Source organism: Pogoniulus pusillus, chromosome 4 (genome assembly GCF_015220805.1).
Source record: "Pogoniulus pusillus isolate bPogPus1 chromosome 4, bPogPus1.pri, whole genome shotgun sequence".
In the NCBI taxonomy this organism is placed as follows: Eukaryota; Metazoa; Chordata; class Aves; order Piciformes; family Lybiidae; genus Pogoniulus; species Pogoniulus pusillus.
The window spans coordinates 20,811,167-20,833,294 of NC_087267.1; the positions used below are offsets into that span (position 1 = coordinate 20,811,167).

Below are 22,128 nucleotides of genomic sequence, written 5' to 3' on the forward strand. Positions count from 1 at the left end.
TGATTCTATGATTCTATGGTCTAATAAATATCTGAGGGCTGGGGAGGCCAAGAAGGAAGGGACAGGGACAGCCTCTACTCACTTGTGCCCTGGGATAGGACAAGGGCAATGGATGGAAACTACAGCACAGGAAGTTCCAGCTCAACATGAGGAAGAACTTCTTTACTCTAAGGGTCACTCTGGAATAGGCTCCCGAGAGAGGTTGTGCAGTCTCCTTCTCTGGAGCCTTTCAAGACCTGTCTGGATGTGTTACTGTGCAACCTGAGCTAAATTCTATGGTCCTGCTCTGCCAGGGGGGTTGGACTCAACGATCTCAGGAGGTCCCTTCCAACCTCTAACATCCTGTGATCCTACTGGGAAGTACCAAGCTCCCCAAAGAGCTTGTCTGTGCATTCTGCACATTTCTGAGGCAATAATGAAGGTATACATACCTCCATTTAATCTAAGCCTCCAGACCAGCCTCTCTGATCTTCTGTGCAGGATCCCAACACTGATCCTAGCAGTGAGAAAAGGAATTGGGATGCAGTGTTGCAATCTCTGGGGGACCTGACTGATTAATTGAACAGGCTGCCCAGAGAGGTTGTGGAGTCTCCTTCTCTGGAGACTTTGAAGCCCTGTCTGGATGTTCTCCTGTGCAACCCGCACTAAATTCTATGGTCCTGCACCAGCAGGGCTTTGGACTGGAAGATCTCCAGAGGTCCCTTCCAACTCCTAACAACCTGTGATCCTGGGTACCTTTAAAGACTTTTTTTTTTTAACTTCTCCATCATTTATTGTTTTTCAGCTTGGTCATGTCCCTTTGTAGTTCTCCCAGGCTTGCTTGCCATGCCTGAACTAATAAAACTGTGTCGAAGGGGAATGACTTCAGGCACGGTTCAGTTCCTAGATCTGCTGGCCCTGCTAAAGACTGCCACCCGGGTGTGCAACGCAGGAACAAACATGCAGTTTGTAAATGGTTTACAGGGTCATTTGCAGGTGCATTTGGTCAAGTTTAAATGATTGAAGTGCCTCAACCAGGAGAAATAAAAAGCACAGCTGGGTTGTGCTCACATCAAATGTTGTTCCCCCAAACAAAGCAACACAAATACTCCGTGATCAGCCCCAAAGCTTCCCTGCTGAACTGACACCATAAGCAAGGAACAACCAAACCTAATATCAGCTTTTGATACCGGCATTTTCAAAACATTTTAGCAGCATTTGATGTTTCCACCAAATCAGAATGTGTCCTGGGAACTGAGAGAGGGGACATGGGAATCTGAATAAACATCTCCAGAGTGGGGCTGGGGCGGGGGGAGAAGTGGAGGGGAGGGAAAAAAAGCAAGATAATTCAGGTCTGAAAGGTCATAATTCAGGTCTGCAGGGTCATTCCCTTCAGGAAAAGTTCAGTGCAGTGGATTGCTCTTCCTGGATCTAACAGTAGGGGCGTGGGAAGCTTTCAGATGTCACAGGGTTGTAGATAACATTTGAACATATGATTAGCTTTCGTGAGCTGTCTTTAGAAACCTTACATTTTTCCCCCCCCACACCTTAGCCAGAGATCCTTCCCTTGAGGTTTCGGGGCACTTAAAATGTTGCTTTGACACAAATCAAGGATGTGGAGAAGTTTTTCCTGTGTGATGTCACTTTGCTGCCCTTTATAAGCCTCTGCAGAAAAGAAGGGAACCTGCCTGAGCATTCACACTCCAAACAGAGGTGACCAAGGGTGAGCAAGAAGCACAGATAGCAGCCAGGACCAGTGAACTATGTCACAGAATAGTCACTACAGCTGCCTGGGGTACATCCTGCTCTGGAGCCTGAAGGCTACCCTTGCCTTTCCCAACTCCTCTCCACTGCTGAACCCCAGCTGGGGAAATGGAGATCGCCTGATGCACCTCTACACAGATACAGAGAGACACAGCTTCCATCTCCAGATCAATGCTGATGGCTACGTGGATGGTGTCCCTCACCAAACCATTTACAGTAAGTAGCTTACTATGGACCTCCAGGATTTGTTGGAGCAGGGGAGGGAGAGCAAGGCTCTTGATTTTTTTACCCCACCTGCAGGAAATTTCCTCCACTCCTTAGGCAGACAGAGGAGTATAGCTAAGGAATGGAAAATACACATCATTCTAATCCTCCTTTTTGTTTGACAAACAAATACAATTGCTCCAAAGATATCTAGTAGATGAGGAATTTCATTCCTCACATAAGAAAAGTAAAGCCCTCTGGTCCCTGCAAGCAATAACTGCCTGAATTATCCTTTGCTTCATGAGTTTACCCACAGCTTCTTGTAGAACTCCCTATGAGAGTTTGCTAATGGCACCTCCCAGATAGCTAATTCCCATTGCAGTGACAATTTTCCTAAAGGAACCACGCTGAGGAAGCTCACTTCAGCAGTGGTGAAAACCTGACAGCATCTGTAAACCCTCTTTTGGTTTTTTTGGGAGGTGGGGGTGAGGGTGTAGTGAGCTGAGAGCTACTGAAACTGATTCTATTGTGCATTGAACATGGAAAGTAAAACTGACTCTAATGTGCATAGAAGATGGAAATGCAAAGGCTGATTAAAGAGGGGCAAAACTATGGAAGGCCAGACTGTCATAAACCAAAAGATCACAGTATCACAGTATCATCAGGGTTGGAAGAGACCTCTTTGAGGTTTATGAGCAGCATTCCCTACTCTCAAACTATCTCACCATCATTTATTTTCATGGCAAAACTAAGGTATTTTTCTTCCTTTGCTGAATCATAGTACACCTGGAGTTGGAAGGAACCTTAAAGACCATCTAGCTCCAACTCCCTTGCCCATGAGCAGGGACACCTGCTCCTAGACCAGGTTGCTCAAAGCCTCATCCTGACTGGCCTTAAATGTTTCAAAGGATGAAACATCCACAGACTCTCTGGACAACCTGTTCCAGTGTCTCACCTCCCTCATAGTAAAGAACTTTGTCCTAACATCTAATCTACATCTACCCTACTCTATTTTAAAGCCGTTGCCCCTTGTCCTGTCACCACATATCCTTATAAATAGTCCTCATCAACTCAGGTATTGAGGGGGCCACTATTAGATCTCCCTATAGCCATCTCTTCTTCAGGTTGAACAGACCCAACTCCTTCAGTCCATCCTCATGGGAGAGGTGCTCCAGCCCTGTAATAATTTTTGCAGTCCTCTTCTGGACCTCCTCCCACAGATTTATGTCCTTCTTGTGCTGGGGGCTCTGGAGCTGGACATAGTACTCCAGGTGAGGTCTCACAAGAACAGAGAGGCAGAGTCACCTCCCTTGACCTGGTAGCCATACATCTGGTCCTGCAACTGGGAAAGAGCAATAAACTGCACCAGTACAGGCTGGAAGATGATCTCCTGGCAAGCAGCCCTGTGGAGAAGGACCTGGGAGTGCTGGTGGGCAGGAAGCTATCCATGGCATAGCAATGTGCCCTGGTGGCTGAGAAGGCCAATGGGATCCTGAGGGCATTAAGTGGACTGTGGCCAGCAGATCAAAGGAAGTTCTCCTTCCCCTCTACTCTGCCCTGCTGAGACCTCACCTGGAATATTGCATTCCGTTTTGGGCTCCTCAGTTCTGGGGATGACTGGATGAGGCACTTAGTGCCATGGTCTAGTTGCTGGACAGGGCTGGGTGCTAGGTTGGACTGCGTGATCGTGGAGGTCTCTTCCAACCTGCTTGATTCTATGATTCTGTGTTTACTATTATTGCTGCACTCAATAAAAAAATGGAAGTGTGTGTATTGATGATTTTAAATCATTGTTTAAGGAGTAAAGGATGGTTTTAAAAAATACAATTTAATCCAGGAGGGAAAAGGATCAGAGACTGCTTTTATTTTATTTTTTTTCTCTACGAATTGCTAATCAAACACTTGCAGGAACACTTGCACTGCCTTGTTGTTCCCTCCTCTATATTTAAAGGTTTTATACAATTCATCAACTCTGGAATAGGCTGCCCAGGGAAGCAGTGGATGTCTCCTTCCTGAGGGTATTCAAGGCCAGGTTGGTTGAGCAGGTGGGGCTTTTTGAAACATAGAATCAACCAGGTTGGAAGAGACCTCTAAGATCATCCACTCCAACCTAGCACGCAGCCCTCTCCAATCAACTAGACCATGGCACTAAATGCCTCATCCAGACTTTGCTTCAACACCTCCAGGGACAGTGACTCCACCACCTCCCTGGGCAGCCCATTCCAATGCCAATCACCCTCTCTGCCAACAACTTCCTCCTAACATCCAGCCTACACCTCCCCCAGCACAACTTGAGACTGTGTCCCCTTGTTCTGTTGCCTGGCAGAAGAGACCAACCCCCACCTGGCTACAACCTCCCTTCAGAGAGTTGTAGACAGCAATGAGGTCAGCCCTGAGCCTCCTCTTCTGCAGGCTGCACACCCCCAGCTCCCTCAGCCTCTCCTCACAGGGCTGTGCTCCAGGCCCCTCACCAGCTTTGTCGCCCTTCTCTGGACACACTCCAGTATCTCAACATCTCTCTTGAATTGAGGAGCCCAGAACTGGACACAGCACTCAAGCTGTGTCCTTACCAGTGCTGAGTACAGGGGCAGAATAACCTCCCTTGTCCTACTGGCCACACTGTTCCTGCTCCAGGCCAGGATGCCATTGGCTCTCCTGGCCACCTGGGCACACTGCTGGCTCATCTTGAGCTATTATCTACCAGCACCCCCAGGTCCCTTTTTGCCTGGCTGCTCTCCAGCCACTCTGTCCCCAGCCTGTGTCTCTTCTTGGGGTTGTTGTGGCCAAAGTGCAGAACCCTGCTTTTGGCCTTGTTCAGTCCCATCCCCTTGGCCTCTTCCCACCCATCCAGCCTGTCAAGGTCCCCCTGCAGGGCTCTCCTACCCTCCAACAGATCAACACCTGTTCCTAGCTTGGTGTTATCTTCAAACTGACTGATGCTGGACTCAATTCCCTCATTCAGATCATCAATAAATATACTGAACAGGATATTGAGAGGCTATTGAGAGGTGTTCCTGCCTATGGCATGGAGTAGATGATCTCTGAGATCCCTCCCAACCTCAACCGTTTTATGATTTTATGTACTTTGGTCAAGAACCAGCACAATGCAAGCAGCAAAATGCCATGTTCTTCCCATATCTGAAATGAAGCAAATACACCAATGTTTGGAATGGTGGAGAAGGAAAGATGTAAACAGACAAAAAAAGGAGTCAGGAAAGAGAAGGTGACTGAATCTCTGCCAGGTCACTGTGAGATGCCAAACAAATAAGAAGTGGAAAGTTCTGCACCAGGGCTGCAATAACCTGCTGCAGCTGCACAGGCTGGATGTGTACAGTTCTCCTGGGTAGGACCTGAGGCACCAAGTCAAGTACAAAGGGCACCAAGTCAAGCACTAGTCGACAATACACTCACTGACTTCGAGGCAAACCATCTCCTTCATCAAGGAGACTAAGGAAAACTGATATTCCTTCTTTACCTGGCATCAGTGAAACTGCTCTTGGAGCACTACAGCAATCCCAACTCAAGATGGATGTGGGGAAAATTAAGCTGGTCTGGCAGAGGGTTTTCAGGATGGTCAGGGGGCTTGAGCGTTTTCTGTTGGGAAAGGCTGAGGGAGCTGAGCTTGTTGAGTACAGCAGAAAGGTCAAAGATAACCTAATGCCACAGGACAGCCACAAAGATGAAGGAGACAAATTGACCTTGGTTGTGGCCAATGACAGAACTAAGGGCACTGTCCCCCGACTATGGCTCAGGACTTCAGAGGAGACATCAGGGGGAAAAGTGTTGTCTTTGGGAGGTTAGTGCTGCATTGGAACAGGGCACTCAGACAATTGCTGGTGTCTCCACCCTGGGATTTTTCCAAACTCATAGGCAAAGTCACAACTAACCTATCTAGGGTGGGTAACAGTCCCAGGTCACATGGCAGGTGTGTTTCAGACCCCTGGAGCACACTCCATCCAGAGTACCTGTAGATCATTAAGTCAACAGCACAGTGTAGAACTGGCTCCTGGATATGACATCTTTGTTTTTAATAAACAGGTGCCCTAATGATCAAGTCTGAGAGTGCTGGCTCCGTGATAATCACTGGTGTGAAGAGTGGACGTTATCTGTGCATGGACATGAAGGGAAACATATTTGGTTCGGTGAGTGACCTTTACCAAGACTCTACACTGAAAGGCAGTTGTGGTCTGCTGCTGTGGTGCCCACGAGGATGCTCAGAGGGCTGCAGCACTTCTCCTAAGAGAACAGACTGAGGGAGTTGGGGCAGGTCAGTCTGGAGAAGAGGAGGCTCCCAGGTGACCTTCTTGTGGCCTTCCACTGTCTGAAGGGGGCCTGCAGAAAAGCTGGAGAGGGACTTTTTAGGCTGTCAGGGATTGACAGGACTAGGGGGAATGGAGCAAAGCTGGAGGTGGGGAGGTTCAGACTGGAGATGAAGGGAAGTTGTTGAGCATGAGAGTGGTGAAAGCCTGCAATGGGTTGCCCAGGGAGGTGGTTGATGCCCCATGGCTGGAGGTGTTTGAGGCCAGGCTGGATGAGGCTGTGGGCAGCCTGCTCTAGGGTAGGGTGTCCATGGCCATGGCAAGGGGGTTGGAAATAGATGGTCCTTGTGGTCCCTTCCAACCCTGCCTGATTCTGTGATTTCCTCAGCTAGGGCATATCTTAGAATAATAGAATCAACCAGGTTGGAAGAACTCTCCAAGCTCATCCAGTCCATCCTAGCACCCAGCCCTGTCCAATCAACTACACCATGGCACTAAGTGCCTCATCCACTCTTTTCTTGAACACCTCCAGGGATGGTGACTCCTACAGCATAAAGATGCAGATTTAAGCAAGCTGAAGAGGTGTCACTTAGGTTAAAATTTCCTCCTTCCTTTGATTGTTTTGAGTTGTAGACCTCACAAAAATCATCTGAGTTCTGCTTGGGTGAAGGAGGGCAGTGACAGGCAACGTGAATGCCTGCTGCAGGGTAGAGTCATGGGTTGGGGACAGCTCAAGCAACAACAGGTTATCATTATAATATCTTTAGTGAAGACCTGGACATGCATCTCAGATCTATCAGATCAGCAGTGTGCCCTGGTGGCCAAGAAGGCCAATGGAATCTTGGGGTGCGTCAAGAAGAGTGTGTCCAGCAGATTGAGAGAGGTTCTCCTCCCCCTCTACTCCGCCCTGCTGAGGCCTCACCTAGAATATCTGGACACCCTAGTTCAGGAGGAACAGGGATCTGCTGGAGAGAGTCCAAGGGAGGGCTACAAGGATGATGAAAGGAATGGAGAAATGCCTGATGAGGAAAGACTGAGGGACTCGTGGCTTTTTGGTCTGGTGAAGAGAAGACTGAGAGGGGATCTAATCAATTCTATAAATATCTGAGGGACAGGGGTCAAGAAGGAAGGGACAGGGACAGCCTCTGCTCACTTGTGCCCTGTGACAGGATAAGGAACAATGGATGTAAATTGCAGCATAGGAAGTTCCAGCTCAACGTGAGGAAGAACTTCTTTACTGTAAGGGTCACAGAGCACTGGAACAAGCTGCCCAGAGAGGTTGTGGAGTCTTCTTCTCTGGAGACTTTCAAGCCCTATCTGGATGCATTCTATGGTCCTGCTCTGGCAGGTGGATTGGCTTTGAAGGTATCCAGAGGTCACTTCCAACCCCTAACATCCTATGATCCCATGATCTACATTTGATTAAGCTTGAACCACGTGAGTTACAGAGTTGGCAGATCAGAAAGACCTCACTCCTCTTTCCATCTTTAACTGGCATTTTGCCATCAGCCCAAATCCCTCTGCTGACAGGTGCCATATTTTCTTCTTTTCCTTTTCTCTAAGCATTACTTCAGCCAAGAAGACTGCATCTTCAACCACAGGACACTGGAAAATGGATACGATGTCTACCAGTCTCCCAAACACCACTTCCTGGTTAGCTTAGGCAGAGTTAAACAAGTTTTCTTGCCCGGTATGAATCCACCACCATACTCACAGTTCTTATCCAGGAGAAATGAAATCCCTTTGTTTCGATTCAACACACCTGAGCCTCACAGGCACACCAGAAGTGCAGATACAGACCCAGCGGACCCTCACCAGCTCCTGGTCCCGCAGAGAAAGATCTCCACCTTTGGATCTCAGTTGCAAGAGCAAGCAGACTTCTCCCACATTCCCAGAGAGCCCATGAGGATCAACCAGAATGATGTAGTCAACCCAGATGACCCACATGCTATGATGGATGCCAGGAGGTATGCAAGTCCTCGCTTCTATGTCACAAGATAACTGTGGCCCCAGCACCTGCAAGCTGATAGAAGTGGGAGCATAGCACGCTCAGTCTGAATGTCAAAATGGCCATAAGAAACTTGAAAGACATTGGGAAAAAAGTCTCCTTAATTCCAAGTTTTGTACTTATAGATGACAGTTTACTGAAAAAAAACAAACAAACAAAAAAAAAAACACATCAAAACCAAGAAAACCAAAACTCAAGTAGGACATTTTCCATTTGGGGCTCTGTTTTACTGCAAAGAAAATCCATTTTTGAAGAGAATCATACAAACTATCAATGGGGGAAAAAAAAGAGTCATACAAACCATCAATGGAAAAAAAAGAGTCATACAAACCATCAATGGAAAAAAAAGAGTCATACAAACCATCAATGGGAAAAAAAGAGTCATACAAACCATTAATGGGGGGGAAAAAAAAGAGCTTGGTTGAATGAAACAAGAAATTTATGTTGCATTCTTGATGGGACTGGGATGAGAGCATCTTAGAGCATCTCAGGTTCCAAGAGAGAGAGAATCTTCTTGCTGTTGCCATCCCTGGCTGTGCAAGTGCAGCAGACAAACCATCCCAGGGTGTGTTGTATTATTATATACCATTGTTCTACATGTTTTCAGCTGTTAAGTTGGAGCTTCAGTCACTTGTCACACCTGTGATCACTCTGCTGTCAGAACAGCAGCACACATGGGGAAGTTGGAGTAACTGATGGGAGAATGGGACAGGGTCAAATAGTTTTGTGTAGACAGAGTAATTTCTAGTATTTATGAATCCAAGATGAGGTTACTGAATTGTAATACCAAGATGTAGAAATATAACTATAGAATGGCTTTGTTTGGAAGGGACCTCAGAGATCATCTACTCCAATCTCCGACTGCTCAAGGCCACCTCCAACCTGGCCTTCAAAACTCCTAGCCAGGAGGCATCCACAACCTTCCTGGGCAGCCTATTCCAGAGTCTCACCACTCTTGTACTGAAGAACTTCTTCCTAAGATCCAGTCTAACCTTGCTCCAAGTGTCCCTCCAGTCTCCTTCAGCTTCAGTCTATTTCCCCTTGTCCTGTCTCTAGACACCCTCATGAAAAGTACCTCTGCAGCCTTCCTGTAGGATCCCTGCAGCTATTGAAAGGCAGCTCTAAGGTCTCTCCTGGAGCCCTCTTCTCCAGGCTGAACAACCCCAGCTCCCTCAACCTGTCCTCACAGCAGAGGTGTTCCAGTCCCTGGACCATCTTTGTGGCCCTCTTCCGGACTCACCTCAACAGCTCTGTGTCCTTCTTGTGGGGACACCAGAACACCTTTGCTTCTTTCCAACCCAGAGAGAGGTAACAGGGTTACTGACAATGAACAGTTTTGTACACTGATGAACTGCAGGGGGGCTAAAAAAGGAGCAAGGTATGGCTTACAGGCACAAAGCTGCTAATGGCTCATGAAGACTCTCATCTGATGAGTGAAAATTTGGTTTTATATTTAAAAAGGGAGAATCTAAAGTTTAGCATCCTGGTTTCTACTTAGTTCTGAGCAGGTATCAGATGCTTTGTATTTATTAGAGTGAAATTAATCTTAACCAGATCTCTAATACTGACAAAATGTTTCCCCTATATTGGTGCATCTCATGGATAAGTTCACTTAGCAGAATCTAAACTCCATATATATACATAGAATTTTACCAGTCTCCAGTTAAAATAGGTTATGTCCAGGTGCAGGTTATTCTGGGTTGTTTATTCAGTATATTTAACAGCCTGACAACAGGCTGAGAAGTGGCACATTTGTCCCAGGTGTGCTCATAGCAGTAATGGAAAAGGCATTAAGCTGAATTCAGAGAATCATAGAATCAAACAGATTGAAAGAGACCTCCAAGATCATCCAGGCCAACCTAACATGAAGCCCTGTCCAGTCAACTAGACCATGGCACTAAGTGCCTCATTCAGGCTTTGCTTCAACACCTCCAGGCAGCCCATTCCAATGCCAATTGCTCTCTCTGCCAACAACTTCCTCCTAACATCCAGCCTAGACCTCCCCCACCACAACTTGAGACTGTGTCACCTTCTTCTGTTGCTGGTTACCTGGCAGAAGAGACCAACCCCACCTAGCTACAGCCTCCCTTCAGGTAGTTGTAGAGAGCAATGAGGTCAGCCCTGAGCCTCCTCTTCTCCATGCTGCACACCCCCAGCTCCCTCAGCCTCTCCTCACAGAGCTTGTAAAGGAGTGATTTTAACATATTTAGATTGTCAGGGTGGGTGGAGAGTTGTGCATTTTCTTTCCTTACTCAAAATACAGCCAACCATTTTACCCTGCTGCCTACACAGTGGGGAGCTATGAGATTATTTCTGTGCTCTAGTTCAATCATTTCACTTCATCCCCACACCATTCCCTTTGTTTTTTTTCTTTTGGTTTTTGCTCCTCGAGAGCTCTGCTCTGCAATTTCAGAAGCATTTTAATTGTTGTAAGCTTCACAGATCTCTCCAGGACTCCAAATCACCAGACCTCCAACCATTTCACAGAATCACAGACTCCCTTAGATTGGAAAAGCCCTTCAAGCTCATCAAGTCCAATCATCAGTTTCACCCTGACAAGTCCTTGACTAAGCCAAATCCCTCAGCACAACATCTAAGCACTAGGAATTGCTATGGTTGGAAAGGACCACCAGGATCAGCCAGGCCAACTTTCATCCCAGCAGCCTTTATCACCAGACCATAGCCTCAAGCTCCACATCCACTCTCCTTTTAAACACCTCCAGGGACGGCGACTCCACCACCTCCCTGGGCAGCCTGTTCCAGTGCCTGACCACCTGCTCAGGAAAGAACTTCCTCCCAACATCCAACCTAAACCTCCCCTGATGCGACTTGAGGCCATTTCCTCTTGTCCTATCATTAGTAATTTGGGAGAAGAGACCAGCTTCAGCCTCACTACAACCTCCTTTTAGGTAGAGCCTCAATAACGAAAAGGTTCTGCCTTGGTCCACAGCACACTTCCATCAGAAATGTCTGTGGGTTAACATCTCTTTATTTATCTCTTATCTCTACTCATTAGGAAAAAAAAAAGACAAAAACCAAACAAGAAGGGTTGCTGGCTCCAGCAGCAGCCAGGGGATTTAATCCCTAAGCTAAGAGGGAATGTACAGTAGATTTTGCATCCCCCCACCCCTCTTCCTCTGCTTCCTCCTATAATTGCAGCTATAGGAACTGTATAAAAATGCCAAAAGAACTAAGTCTTTGAAGGAGAACGCAGGCAATCACCAGCTAGGGGAAAGAATTCCTTATTTATATCCCAGTATTTATTTATTTATTTGAGTGGGGCTTGAGTACCACAGAATATTTATGAACATATTTATGTCTGTCTGTCGCTGTGTTGTAGAGACTGTACCCATTTCTAAACAAGGGCCAATAAACTTTTCCTTCTCTCCAGCTGCTGGATTCAGCTTTGTGTGGTTTGGCTTCCCCATTACAGAAGGATTTGAGTGAGCAAAAGGTGCTAGCAGCAGCCGAAACGTTTTGTGTCCCTTTAGCCCTTCTGATTTTCAACCTCATCGTTTGCAGCTTCCTGGGCGTTTCATGCACCAGACCATCCAAAGTCCTGTTGTGATGGTTTGGGTGTTCCCTGTCCCCCCACACTTTGTAAATCGCCCAGACTAGACTCAGCCAGCTCTGGAAATATGAATGAAGCTTATATTTACAGCTTAGCTCAATATACAAGCAGAGATTTACAGTATATGCAGCTATAGACAGAAATAGACAAGGTAAAAGGTAATACAGAAACACAACAGCCCTCCCAGAAACCTGAGTCTCCAGGAGGGGCTTCCAACTGCCCTTCCACCTTCCCCCTACCCCTCTCAACCTTACCCCAGTCCCAAGGAAGAATGGAGGTTCAGCCAGGGGAGTTAGGAAGCAAAGTGGAGTAGTCAGAGAAATGGAGGGTGAGGTTAGAGAGAGAGATGCAGCTTGGAGCTCCCCAGCAGCAGAAGTGCCTTATCTATGTTTGGACTCTTGTTCTTATACATCTCAGCAAGCCTATGAGCGAGGTAGACATCAGCCTTGTTTTCCTTTCACAGTCTGTATAGGTTCTTCTCACTGAAACATCCTAGCTAGGTTCAAACTAGCACACCTGTGAAGGTGAAGATGAAAATACACTCTTACTAAAACTAGACTGACCATGAAGATCTCTTGGTCTCCAGAGAATCATAGAATGGTTTAGGTTGGAAAGGACCTCAAAGCACATCTAGTTCCAACCCCCTGCCATAGGCAGGGACACCTCCCACTAGAACAGGTTGCTCAAGGCCTCATCCAAGCTGGCCTGGAACACCTCCAGGGAGGTAGCAGCCACAACTTCCCTGGGCAACCCTCACTGTAAAGAACTTCTTCCAAACATCTTGTTTAAATCTGCCCTTTGTCAATTTAAACCCATTACTCTTCATCCTCTCATTACAAGACCTTGTAAATAGTCCCTCTCCAGCCCTCCTGTAGGTCCCTTTCAGATACTGGAAGGCCACTCCAAGGTCTCCTCAAAGCCTTCTCTTCTCCAAGCTGCAGAGCCCCAACTCTCATAGCCTGTCCTCATAGCAGAGCTTCTGCAGCCCTCTGAGCATCTTCACTGCCCTCCTCTTGTGCTGGGGGCTCCAGAACTGCACACAGTACTCCAGGTGGGGTCTGAGGAGAGCAAAGGGGGAGAATCCCCTCCCTTGCCCTGCTGGCCACACTGCTCTTGATGCAGTCCATGTCACCTCTCCTGGGACACTTCTGCAATCCAAAAGCAATGGAAAACCACTGGTCTAGTAGGTGACTCCTGCTAGGAAATAGTTGTGATCCTAGCTTTAAGATCACAGGATGTAAGGCGTTAGAATGGACCTCCAGAGATCTTCCAGTCCAAGCTCCCTGCCAGAGCAGGACATAGAATCTAGTGCAGGTTGCACAGGAACACATCCAGACAGAGCTTGAAAGTCTCCAGAGAAGGAGACTCCACAACCTCTCTGAGCAGCCTGTGCCAGTGCTCTGTGACCCTTACAGTAAAAAAGTTCTTCCTCATGTTGAGCTGGAACTTCCTGTGCTGTAGTTTCCATCCATTGTCCCTTGTCCTATCCCAGGGCACAAGTGAGAAGAATTTGTCCCCTCCCTCTTGACCCCCAGCCCTCAGATATTTACAAACATTGATTAGATCCCCTTGAAGTCTTCTCTTCACAGATCAAACAACCACAGGTCCCTCAGCCTCTCCTCACAGGGCAGTGCTCCAGCCCCTTTATCATCTTCATAGCCCTCCCTTGGACTCTCTCCAGCTGATCCCTGTCCCTCCTGAACTGGGGAGTCCAGAATTGGATGCAATATTCTAGATGAGGTCTCAGCAGGGCAGAGTAGAGTGAGAGAGATAGGCAGGGGGTTGGAACTAGATGAGCTTTGAGGTCCTTTCCAACCTAAACCGTTCTATGATTCTCTGGGGACCAAGAGATCTTCATGGTCAGTCTAGTTTTAGTAAGAGTGTACTTTCATCTTCACCTTCACAGGACTTTGGTTGGTCTGATGCATGAAACACCCAGGAAGCTGCAAAAGATGAGGTTGAAAATCCCTTGATCTGCTGGCCACACTCCTCTTAATGCATTCCAGGATCTCACTGGCCTTCTTGGCCACAAGGGGACCTTGCTGTCCTAGGGTAGAAGGCACTTGGTACATTACCACTAGTGCTCACACAAAATAGTCTAACTCCATCTCTAGGGCTAAGATTCTGCTTTGCAGCAGACAGGTCACAGACTGGACAAACTGTAGGTAACATCTTCATAGTTCTTTCCTGAAATGGTCCCAGGCCCATCAAGACTCAGAAGACAACTGCAAAATGGCACCTGTCCATAGGCCTGACAGGTTATCTCCTCAGCGTGCTTCCCCTCATTGCAGATACTCTGTGGAGCTCTGCCATAGTCAGTAGCATTATTTGTATCTGCTACAGTGCTAATACCAAAGAACCACAGAACCACAGAATGTACCTCCAAGCTCATCCAATGCAACCCTCAACTCAGCACTCAAGGCTCAACACTAAACCATGTCCCTAAGTGCTCGGTCCACACAGTGCTTGTACACCTGCAGGTGTGGTGACTCCAGCACTGCCCTGGGCAGACCACTCCAATGTTTGAGAGCCCTCTCTGTCAAGAAGTATTTCCTAATATCCAGCATCAACCTCCCCTGTCACAGCTTGGAACCATTTCCTCTGGTCCTGTCACTTGCCACGGAGGAGGAGAGGATGCTCCCTCCTTGCTTCCCTCCTTGCTCCAATCTCCCTTCAGGCAGTTGTAGAGAGCAATGAGGTCTCCACTCAGCCTTTTCTTCTCCAGACTGAACACCTCCTGCTCCCTCAGATGCTCTTCACAGCCCAGGTGCTCCAAGCCCTTCTCCAGCCTCTTTGCCCTTCTCTGGACACACTGCAGCCCCTCAACAACCTTCCTGCAGTGAGTGGCCCAGAATTGAACACAACACTTGAGGTGTGGACTCACCAGTGCTGAGCACAGGGGATGATCACCTCCTGTCCCTGCTGTCCACAGTGTTTCTAACCCAAGCCAGGATGCCATTGGCCTTCTTGGCCACCTGGGTGCAGTGCTGACTCACATTCAGTTGACTGTCAACCAATACCCCCAGGCCACTCTCCAAGCTGCAGATTTCCTACCACACATCCCCTAGGCTGTAGCATGGGACTCTTGTGATCTATGTGCAGGACTTGGCACACGGCCTTGTTGAACTCATGCAATTAGCCTTGGCCCATCAGTGCAACTCATCCAGACCCCATTGTAAAGCTTCCCTACCCTCTAGCAAACCAACACAGCCAACCAGCTTGGTGTCCTCTGCAAGCTTACTGAAGGTGCGCTCAATCCTCTCCTCCAGCACATTACCAAAGGTACTAAAGAGGACAGGCCTCAGCACTGAGCCCTGGGGACACCACTAGTGAGTGGGCAGCAGTCATAGTTAGCTCCATTCACCATCACTCGCTGGGCTTGGCCATGCAGCCAGTCTTCAATCCAATGCAGGGCCACGAGCATCTGAAGGACAACATTGTGGGGAACAACACCAGAGGCTTTGCTGAAGCCCAGACAGACAGTGCTCATGGCACTTCCCTCATAGAATCATAGAATCAACCAGGTTGGAAGAGAGATCTAAGATCATCCAGTCCAACCTATTACCCAGCCCTATCCAGTCAACTAGACCATGGCACCAAGTGCCTCATCCAGGCTTTTCTTGAACACCTCCAGGGGTGGTGACTCATCTCCTAGGTGGGTCACCCTGTTGTAGGAGGGGATCATTTATGCTATGATTTTATCATAGACTGACCTGTGCAGTCACAGGTGATGCATCCTCAGTAACATCTCCACACTCCTATATTTTTATTTAAGCTCATGACATAAAAATTGCCCCAGGAGGACCCTGAACTTGGACATCACTGCTTACTCACACCCATAACTTGCTTGAATATCTCCTTCATCTTTTTTTTCCCTTTCTATTTTGTTCTTCCTAGGAACATTTGCACATTGAACGGAGGGTTTCTAGCATGGCATTGTGTCAACTGTTCAAAATATCACATAGGTCATATTCCATCATATTTTGCTCTTGCCTAGACATCAGTTATTTCATCAAAGAAGAATTAGTGTAGTCTAGTGTGAATAACAGCAAAAAAACAACCCATTAAATTATATTCCAGGTTTTGTTTAGAATCATAGAATCAAGCAGGTTGCAAGAGACCTCCAAGATCATCCAGGCCAACCTAGCACCCAGCCCTGCCCAATCAACTAGACCATGGCACTAAGTGCTTCATCCAGGCTTTGCTTGAACACCTCCAGGGACAGCAACTCTACCACCTCCCTGGACAGCCCATTCCAATGCCAATCACTCTCTCTACCAACAACTTCCTCCTAACATCCAGCCTAGACCTCCCCCAGCACAACTTGAGACTGTGTCACCTTCTTCTGTTGCTGCTTGCCTGGAAAAAGAGACCAATCTCAGCCGGCTACAGCCTCCCTTCAGGGAGTTGTAGAGAGCAATGAGGTCAGCCCTGAGCCTCCTCTTCTCCAGGCTGCACACCCCCAGCTCCCTCAGCCTCTCCTCAGAGAGCTGTGCTCCAGGGCCCTCACCAGCTTCATCTCCCTTCTCTGGACACAGCACTCAAGGTGTGGCCTGACCAGTGCTGAGTACAGGGCAAGAATAACCTCTCTTGTCCTACTGGCTACACTATTCTTGATCCAGGCCAGAATGTCATTGGCCTTCTTGCCCACCTGGGCACACTGCTGGCTCATCTTCAGCTACTATCTACCAGCACCCCCAGGTCCGTTTCTGCCTGGCTGCTCTCCAGCCACTCTGTCCCCAGCCTGTAGTGCTGCTTGGGGTTGTTGTGGCCAAAGTGTAGAACCCTGCACTTGGCCTTGTTCAATCTCATCCCCTTGGCCTCTGCCCACCCATCCAGCCTGTCAGGGTCCCCCTGCAGCACTCTCCTATCCTCCAACAGCTCCACACCTGCTCCTAGCTTGGTGTTGTCTGCAAACATACTGATGCTGGACTCAATCTCCTTGTCCAAATCATCAATAAAGATTTACTTGTCTGTAATGAACTTCTCCAGAATCCGTTATAAAGCTTGGAATGTTAAAGCCAAGCTCACAGTTTTTGGAATATTACTTTGTTCCCTGTCCTCACAGAAAAGATTTTGTTTCGTGTTCTCTAGTCTTATGGTTCCTTGCCCATCCCGACAGATCTAGTTAAAATACTCACTTATGGATGTGTAATTTCAGATCTGCCTTCAGAATTCTGGGATGAAGATTAGTCATTTCCCCTCACAGAGGCATATTAAATACTTTAGTTCCTGGCTTCCAGTGGAGTATTTTCCCTGTCCTTGTACCCATTATCCCTCTTCTTTTGACCCTTGTGTCTAATGCTGCTGCAAATCAAGGAATTCATCTGGGGGATATCATTTAAGTCTGCCTGATCTCTACTCTGGGCACACACTGCAACATTTTTGATAGTCCTTTCACAGAATCACAGAGTGTTAGGGGTTGGAAGTGACTTCCAGAGGTCGTCAAGTCCAGGCCCCCTGGCAAAGCTCCTTGTTCTCTACTTTGATGTGAACATCTTGAGATAGATTTGCTGCTTGTTTTATTTTCATAGAATCACAGCATCACAGAATCATAGAATCAACCAGCTTGGAAGAGACCTCCAAGGTCATCCAGTCCAACCTAGCAACCAGCCCTGCCCAATCTACTAGACCATGGCACTAAGTGCCTCATCCAGGCTTTTCTTCAACACCTCCAGGGACGGTGACTCCACCACCTCCCTGGGCAGCCCATTCCAATGCCAATCACTCTCTCTGCCAACAACTTCCTCCTAACATCCAGCCTAGACCTTCCTTCTCTCAACTTGAGACTGTCACCCCTTGTTCTGTTGCTGGTTGCCTGGGAGAAGAGACCAACCCCACTTGGCTACAGCCTCCCTTTAGGGAGTTGTAGACCGCAATGAGGTCAGCCCTGAGCCTCCTCTTCTCCAGGTTAAACACCCCCAGCTCCCTCAGCCTCTCCTCATAGGGCTTGTAGGCTGAAAGTGACCTTTGAGATCATCTAATCCGACCTTCCTGTCACGGAGACACCTCTCAACTAGACCAGGTTACTCAAGGCCCCTATTCAACCTGGCCTTCAACTTCTCCATGGAGGAGGCATCCACAACCTCCCTGAGCAATCCATTCCAGAGTTTTAACACCCTCACAGTGAAGAATTTCTTCCTAAGATCCAATCTAAACCTATTCTCCTTCAATTTAAATCCATTTCCCCTTGTCCTATCAGTGGACACTCTTGTAGAAAGCCCCTCTGGAGCATCCCTTCAGGTATGGGGAGGCAGTTAGAATGTTCCCCCAGAGTCTTCTCTTCTCCAGGCTGAGCAATCCCAGCTCCTTTAGCCTATCCTCATAGCAGAGCTGTTCCATTTTGCAAATGCTGGTCATGTAGCTAGGGTACAATGTGCTGTAACTTCCTTTCTACTCCTCCTAGGCTCTGTTACCAGAATCAGGAACTCATTCTGAGTGTTGATTTAACTGGGCCTGGAGACCCTCTTTGTAATCTCTGCTTGTTTGAGATGTAACTTCTAGATATTTTTCACCTTTCTACTCAGCAAGCAAAGCTTTCCCCTCCCCTCTTTCCTCCATGTCAAGTCTATTTAATGTCCTTAAGTACAGCTGACCTTATTAAGCTGACTCTCTGATTGTAGTCTTGAAATAAAACCTTCCTTCACCTCAGCTTTGAAGTAAACTCACATCCCAGTAGCTAACTCTTCCTAAATATGACCTACCACAGCCAAGTCATCTTAGGTTTAGCTACAGCTTGAACAGTGAACTGGGCATCAGAGGGAAACTACCGCATCCAGTTGTGCCCCAAAAGGAGTTCTGCCTAGAACTCGAGTGAATTCCTTTGGTCATCAACAACTGCCTGTTCATGACTCGTAGTTTTCATCCTGGTGTCCTCCTGTGCCTACAGTTTCATAACCTCTTCTCCTATTGTGTTCTCAGAGGCCTCATCTATCAGCTTCTGGCATTCAGGTAGAACATCTGTAGACTCACACAGGGCTCCCTGCATGCGAGGAAATGCCAGAGATGTTTGTGAATGCCACTAGAGCTATCTCAGCACCGGAGACCTGCCCACACAGTGAGTCACCGAATCACAGAATTAACCAGGTTGGATAAGACCTCAAGGATGATCGAGTCCAATCCACAGATGCCAGGGAAACAGCTCACAAACTGTGCAGTTGATTTGTGCTCACACAGCTGCCCTTTGCCTGAGGTTACTGTACATCCAAAAAAGCCTTCATCTCACGGCCAAAGCCCTCACAAGAGGGAGAGAGCTAGGGAAAGTCTGATGTATTTTAGGGCCATGCATGTGGGCTGTGAATCTGAGGCAGACTCATGAAATATCAAAAGCTTGGACAGACAATGCATCTGATCTGAATTCTATAGACACCAAAAAGAGAGAAAAAAAAATACAAACCACCACCCCTAAACCAACAAAACCCACCCCCTCCAAGGAGAGGACTGTGTATGGAAAACAAACCCAAAGGAACTATGGGGATAGAGCAAGTATCTTGGAGAAATGAGCTGATACTTTAGAGGAAGGAAACTGATCTTACCAGAGCATTCTGCCCATGTGCATGCTCGGTGACACATTCAGCAGACCTGCCAGCATATGATGTTGGTGGAGCTAAAACTGAGGAACAAGTGTGCTATCATGCAGGGATCTTTAAAGTTCTCTTTGCCTCTCCTATCATCTTTTCCAACAAGGTTAGAAGAGACTTCTAAGATCATCCAGTCCAACCTAGCACCCAGCCCTAGCCAATCAACTAGACCATGGCACTAAGTGTCTCAGCCAGGCTTTTTTTCAACACCTCCAGGGATGGCAACTCCACCATCTCCCTGGGCAGCCCATTCCAATGCCAATCACTCTCTCTGCCCACAACTTCCTCCTAACATCCAGTCTAGACCTTCCTTCTCTCGAGACTGTCCCCCCTTGTTCTGTTGCTGGTTGCCTGACAGACGAGACCAACCCCACCTGGCCACAGCCTCCCTTCAGGGAGTTGTAGACAGCAGTGAGGTCAGCCCTGAGCCTCCTCCCCTTCAGGCTAAACAACCCTGGAGTGTCCTGGCTAAACAATTAATCAAGCCTGATCTGGTAAAAACATATCTTAAACAAGATCACAGGATATTAGGTGTTGGGACCACTGGAGATCTTCCAGTCCAACCCCTCTGACACAGGAGGATCATGGAATCTAATGCAGCTCACACAGGAACACATCCAGATGGGCCTTGAAAGTCTCCAGAGAAGGAGACTCCGCAGCCTCCCTGGACAGCCTGTTCAGGTGCTCTGTGACCCTTACAGTAAAGAAGTTCTTCCTCATGTTGAGCTGGAACTTGCTGTGCTGTAGCTTGCATCCATTTGCCCTTGTCCTGTCCCAGGGCAAAAGTGAGCAGAGGCTGTCCCTGTCCCTTCCTTCTTGACCCCCAACCCTCAGATATTTACAGATATTTATTAGATCCCCACTCAAGTCATCTCCTCTCCAGACTGAACAGCCTCAGGTCTCTCAGCCTTTCCTCATAAGACACTGCTCCAGTCCCTTCATCAGCCTTGTAAGCCCTCTGCTGGACTCTCAAGTAGATACCTGCCCCTCTTGAACTGAGGAGCCCAGAACTGGATGCAATCTTCATTAAAACAAATAATTATTAATTAAATATTAAAAAAAAAATAAACATTTTAAAAAATACCAAACATGAACAATTATTTTATCAAAGGAGGTCACAACTCCCCTACCTTTTTGAAGCATCACTTTTGGGGAGAGAAGAATGTCACAGGATTCTGCAACAGAAGAAAATGACTTCTTAGAAATGAAGGGGATGAGTTTGCTCTTGATCCTGGTGATTGCCATAGTTACCTTTTCTTCCCCTATTGTTCAGCTGAAAAAGCTTTGCCAAGGGGGTTTTGTTTCAAGCTTTGCCAGTTGGAAAGATAAAGCCTGCACTGGTGCTCTCAAATCTGCCCACAGGCCATTCGGTGGGTATGCTGAGAATTTCTAACCTTTGCTTCAGCTCCATTTTCCTACAGAGCCAGGAAGATACCTTTTTCCCTATCACTTGAAATCCTTATGATCCTGGTCATGTGTTTAACAGTTTGATCTGCTTTTATGGCCTCTTGCATCTTGGCAGCTCCTGCTGAAAATCCACCCTGTAGTTAAGGCCTTGTCTCCTGACGCTAATTAGAGCCTGGCATTTCACAAGGACAAAACATTCACTGCCCAGCACTGAGTAATCCCTCAAATATTTATGTTCTGCTGCTATTCCTAACAGAAACAGCTATAACTGCAGCGTTCCCATGATCCCAGTAAACTCTATGGAATTACTGTATCAATGCCCAAGTGTCAGTATTACAAGGGCAAGAAGAAAGATTTAATCTCAGTGACAACTTAAAGACTTTAAGAGACCGGTACTACACAGAATCTCAGAACTTTAAAGGTTGGAAGTGACCTCCAGAGATCATCCAGTCTAACCTCCCTGCCAAAGCAGGATCCTCCAGGGCAGTCCACATAGGAATGCACAAAGACAGGTTTTGAAAAGTCTCCAGAGAAGGAGACTTCACAACCTCTCTGGGCAGCCTGTTCCAGGGCTCTGTAAAGAAGTTTCTGCTCATGTTGAGGTGAAACCTTCTATGGTGCTGTTTGCATCCATTGCTCCTTGTCTTATTGCTGCTGACCACTGAAAAGAGATTGGCTCTACCCACAGAGACCTAAAGAAAAAAAATAAAAAGCTTTACAATTAACTTCAGAAGCTTCCAAACCCACTGAATTATTTCTTTTAGTGCATGGAGAAACTTACAGCTGATATTACAAAAAGGCATAAATGTATTAAGGCAAGCTCTAAGCTCACTTAGACCAGCATCCTGTCTTCAACTGCTTATGCACTCCTGGCCACTGGCAGATGTTTGCAGCATCAGGTAAACTGTTTTCCTCTTTGTGAACAGACAGATGGTTTCATAGCTGTTGGCTGGATAAACAAACAAAGTCAAGCACGGAGCCCTAGTCTCACCTCTAGGTTCTTGAAAGCACTACATTAGAAGCCTACCTCAAGTTACCACAGGGCCAAACAGTGCCCACTTCACCCTCTACATTTCAACAGTACTGAATGAAATGCACACAGAAGCAGATCCCTGTTCTGCATTCAGGTAGGAATGGGAACCTTCCTAGTGAAAGTCAGTCACAAGAAGCACTACAGTGCAAGTCATCAGTCACAGTAAGCAACTCTGGGGCTGCTTGAGGGGGGGTCGCAGTAAAGTATAGATACCCACTTACAGAACTGTTGGATGGTTTGGCTTGGAAAGTGACCTCTAAAGGTAATCTAGTCCAACCCCCCTACAGTCAACAGGGACATCCTCAACTAGATCAGGTTGCTGA

General features: G+C 47.4%; 1 protein-coding gene across 1 annotated transcript; it reads left to right on the plus strand.

Moving 5' to 3' along the window:
• The first annotated feature begins 1,742 nt into the window (after positions 1-1,742).
• FGF23 (fibroblast growth factor 23) lies at positions 1,743-8,207 on the plus strand. Its single transcript, XM_064142910.1, has 3 exons — positions 1,743-1,959; positions 5,986-6,089; positions 7,770-8,207. Exons 1-3 carry the CDS (start codon positions 1,743-1,745, stop codon positions 8,205-8,207), a joined length of 759 nt encoding a protein of 252 aa, XP_063998980.1.
• The last annotated feature ends 13,921 nt before the right edge of the window (positions 8,208-22,128 follow it).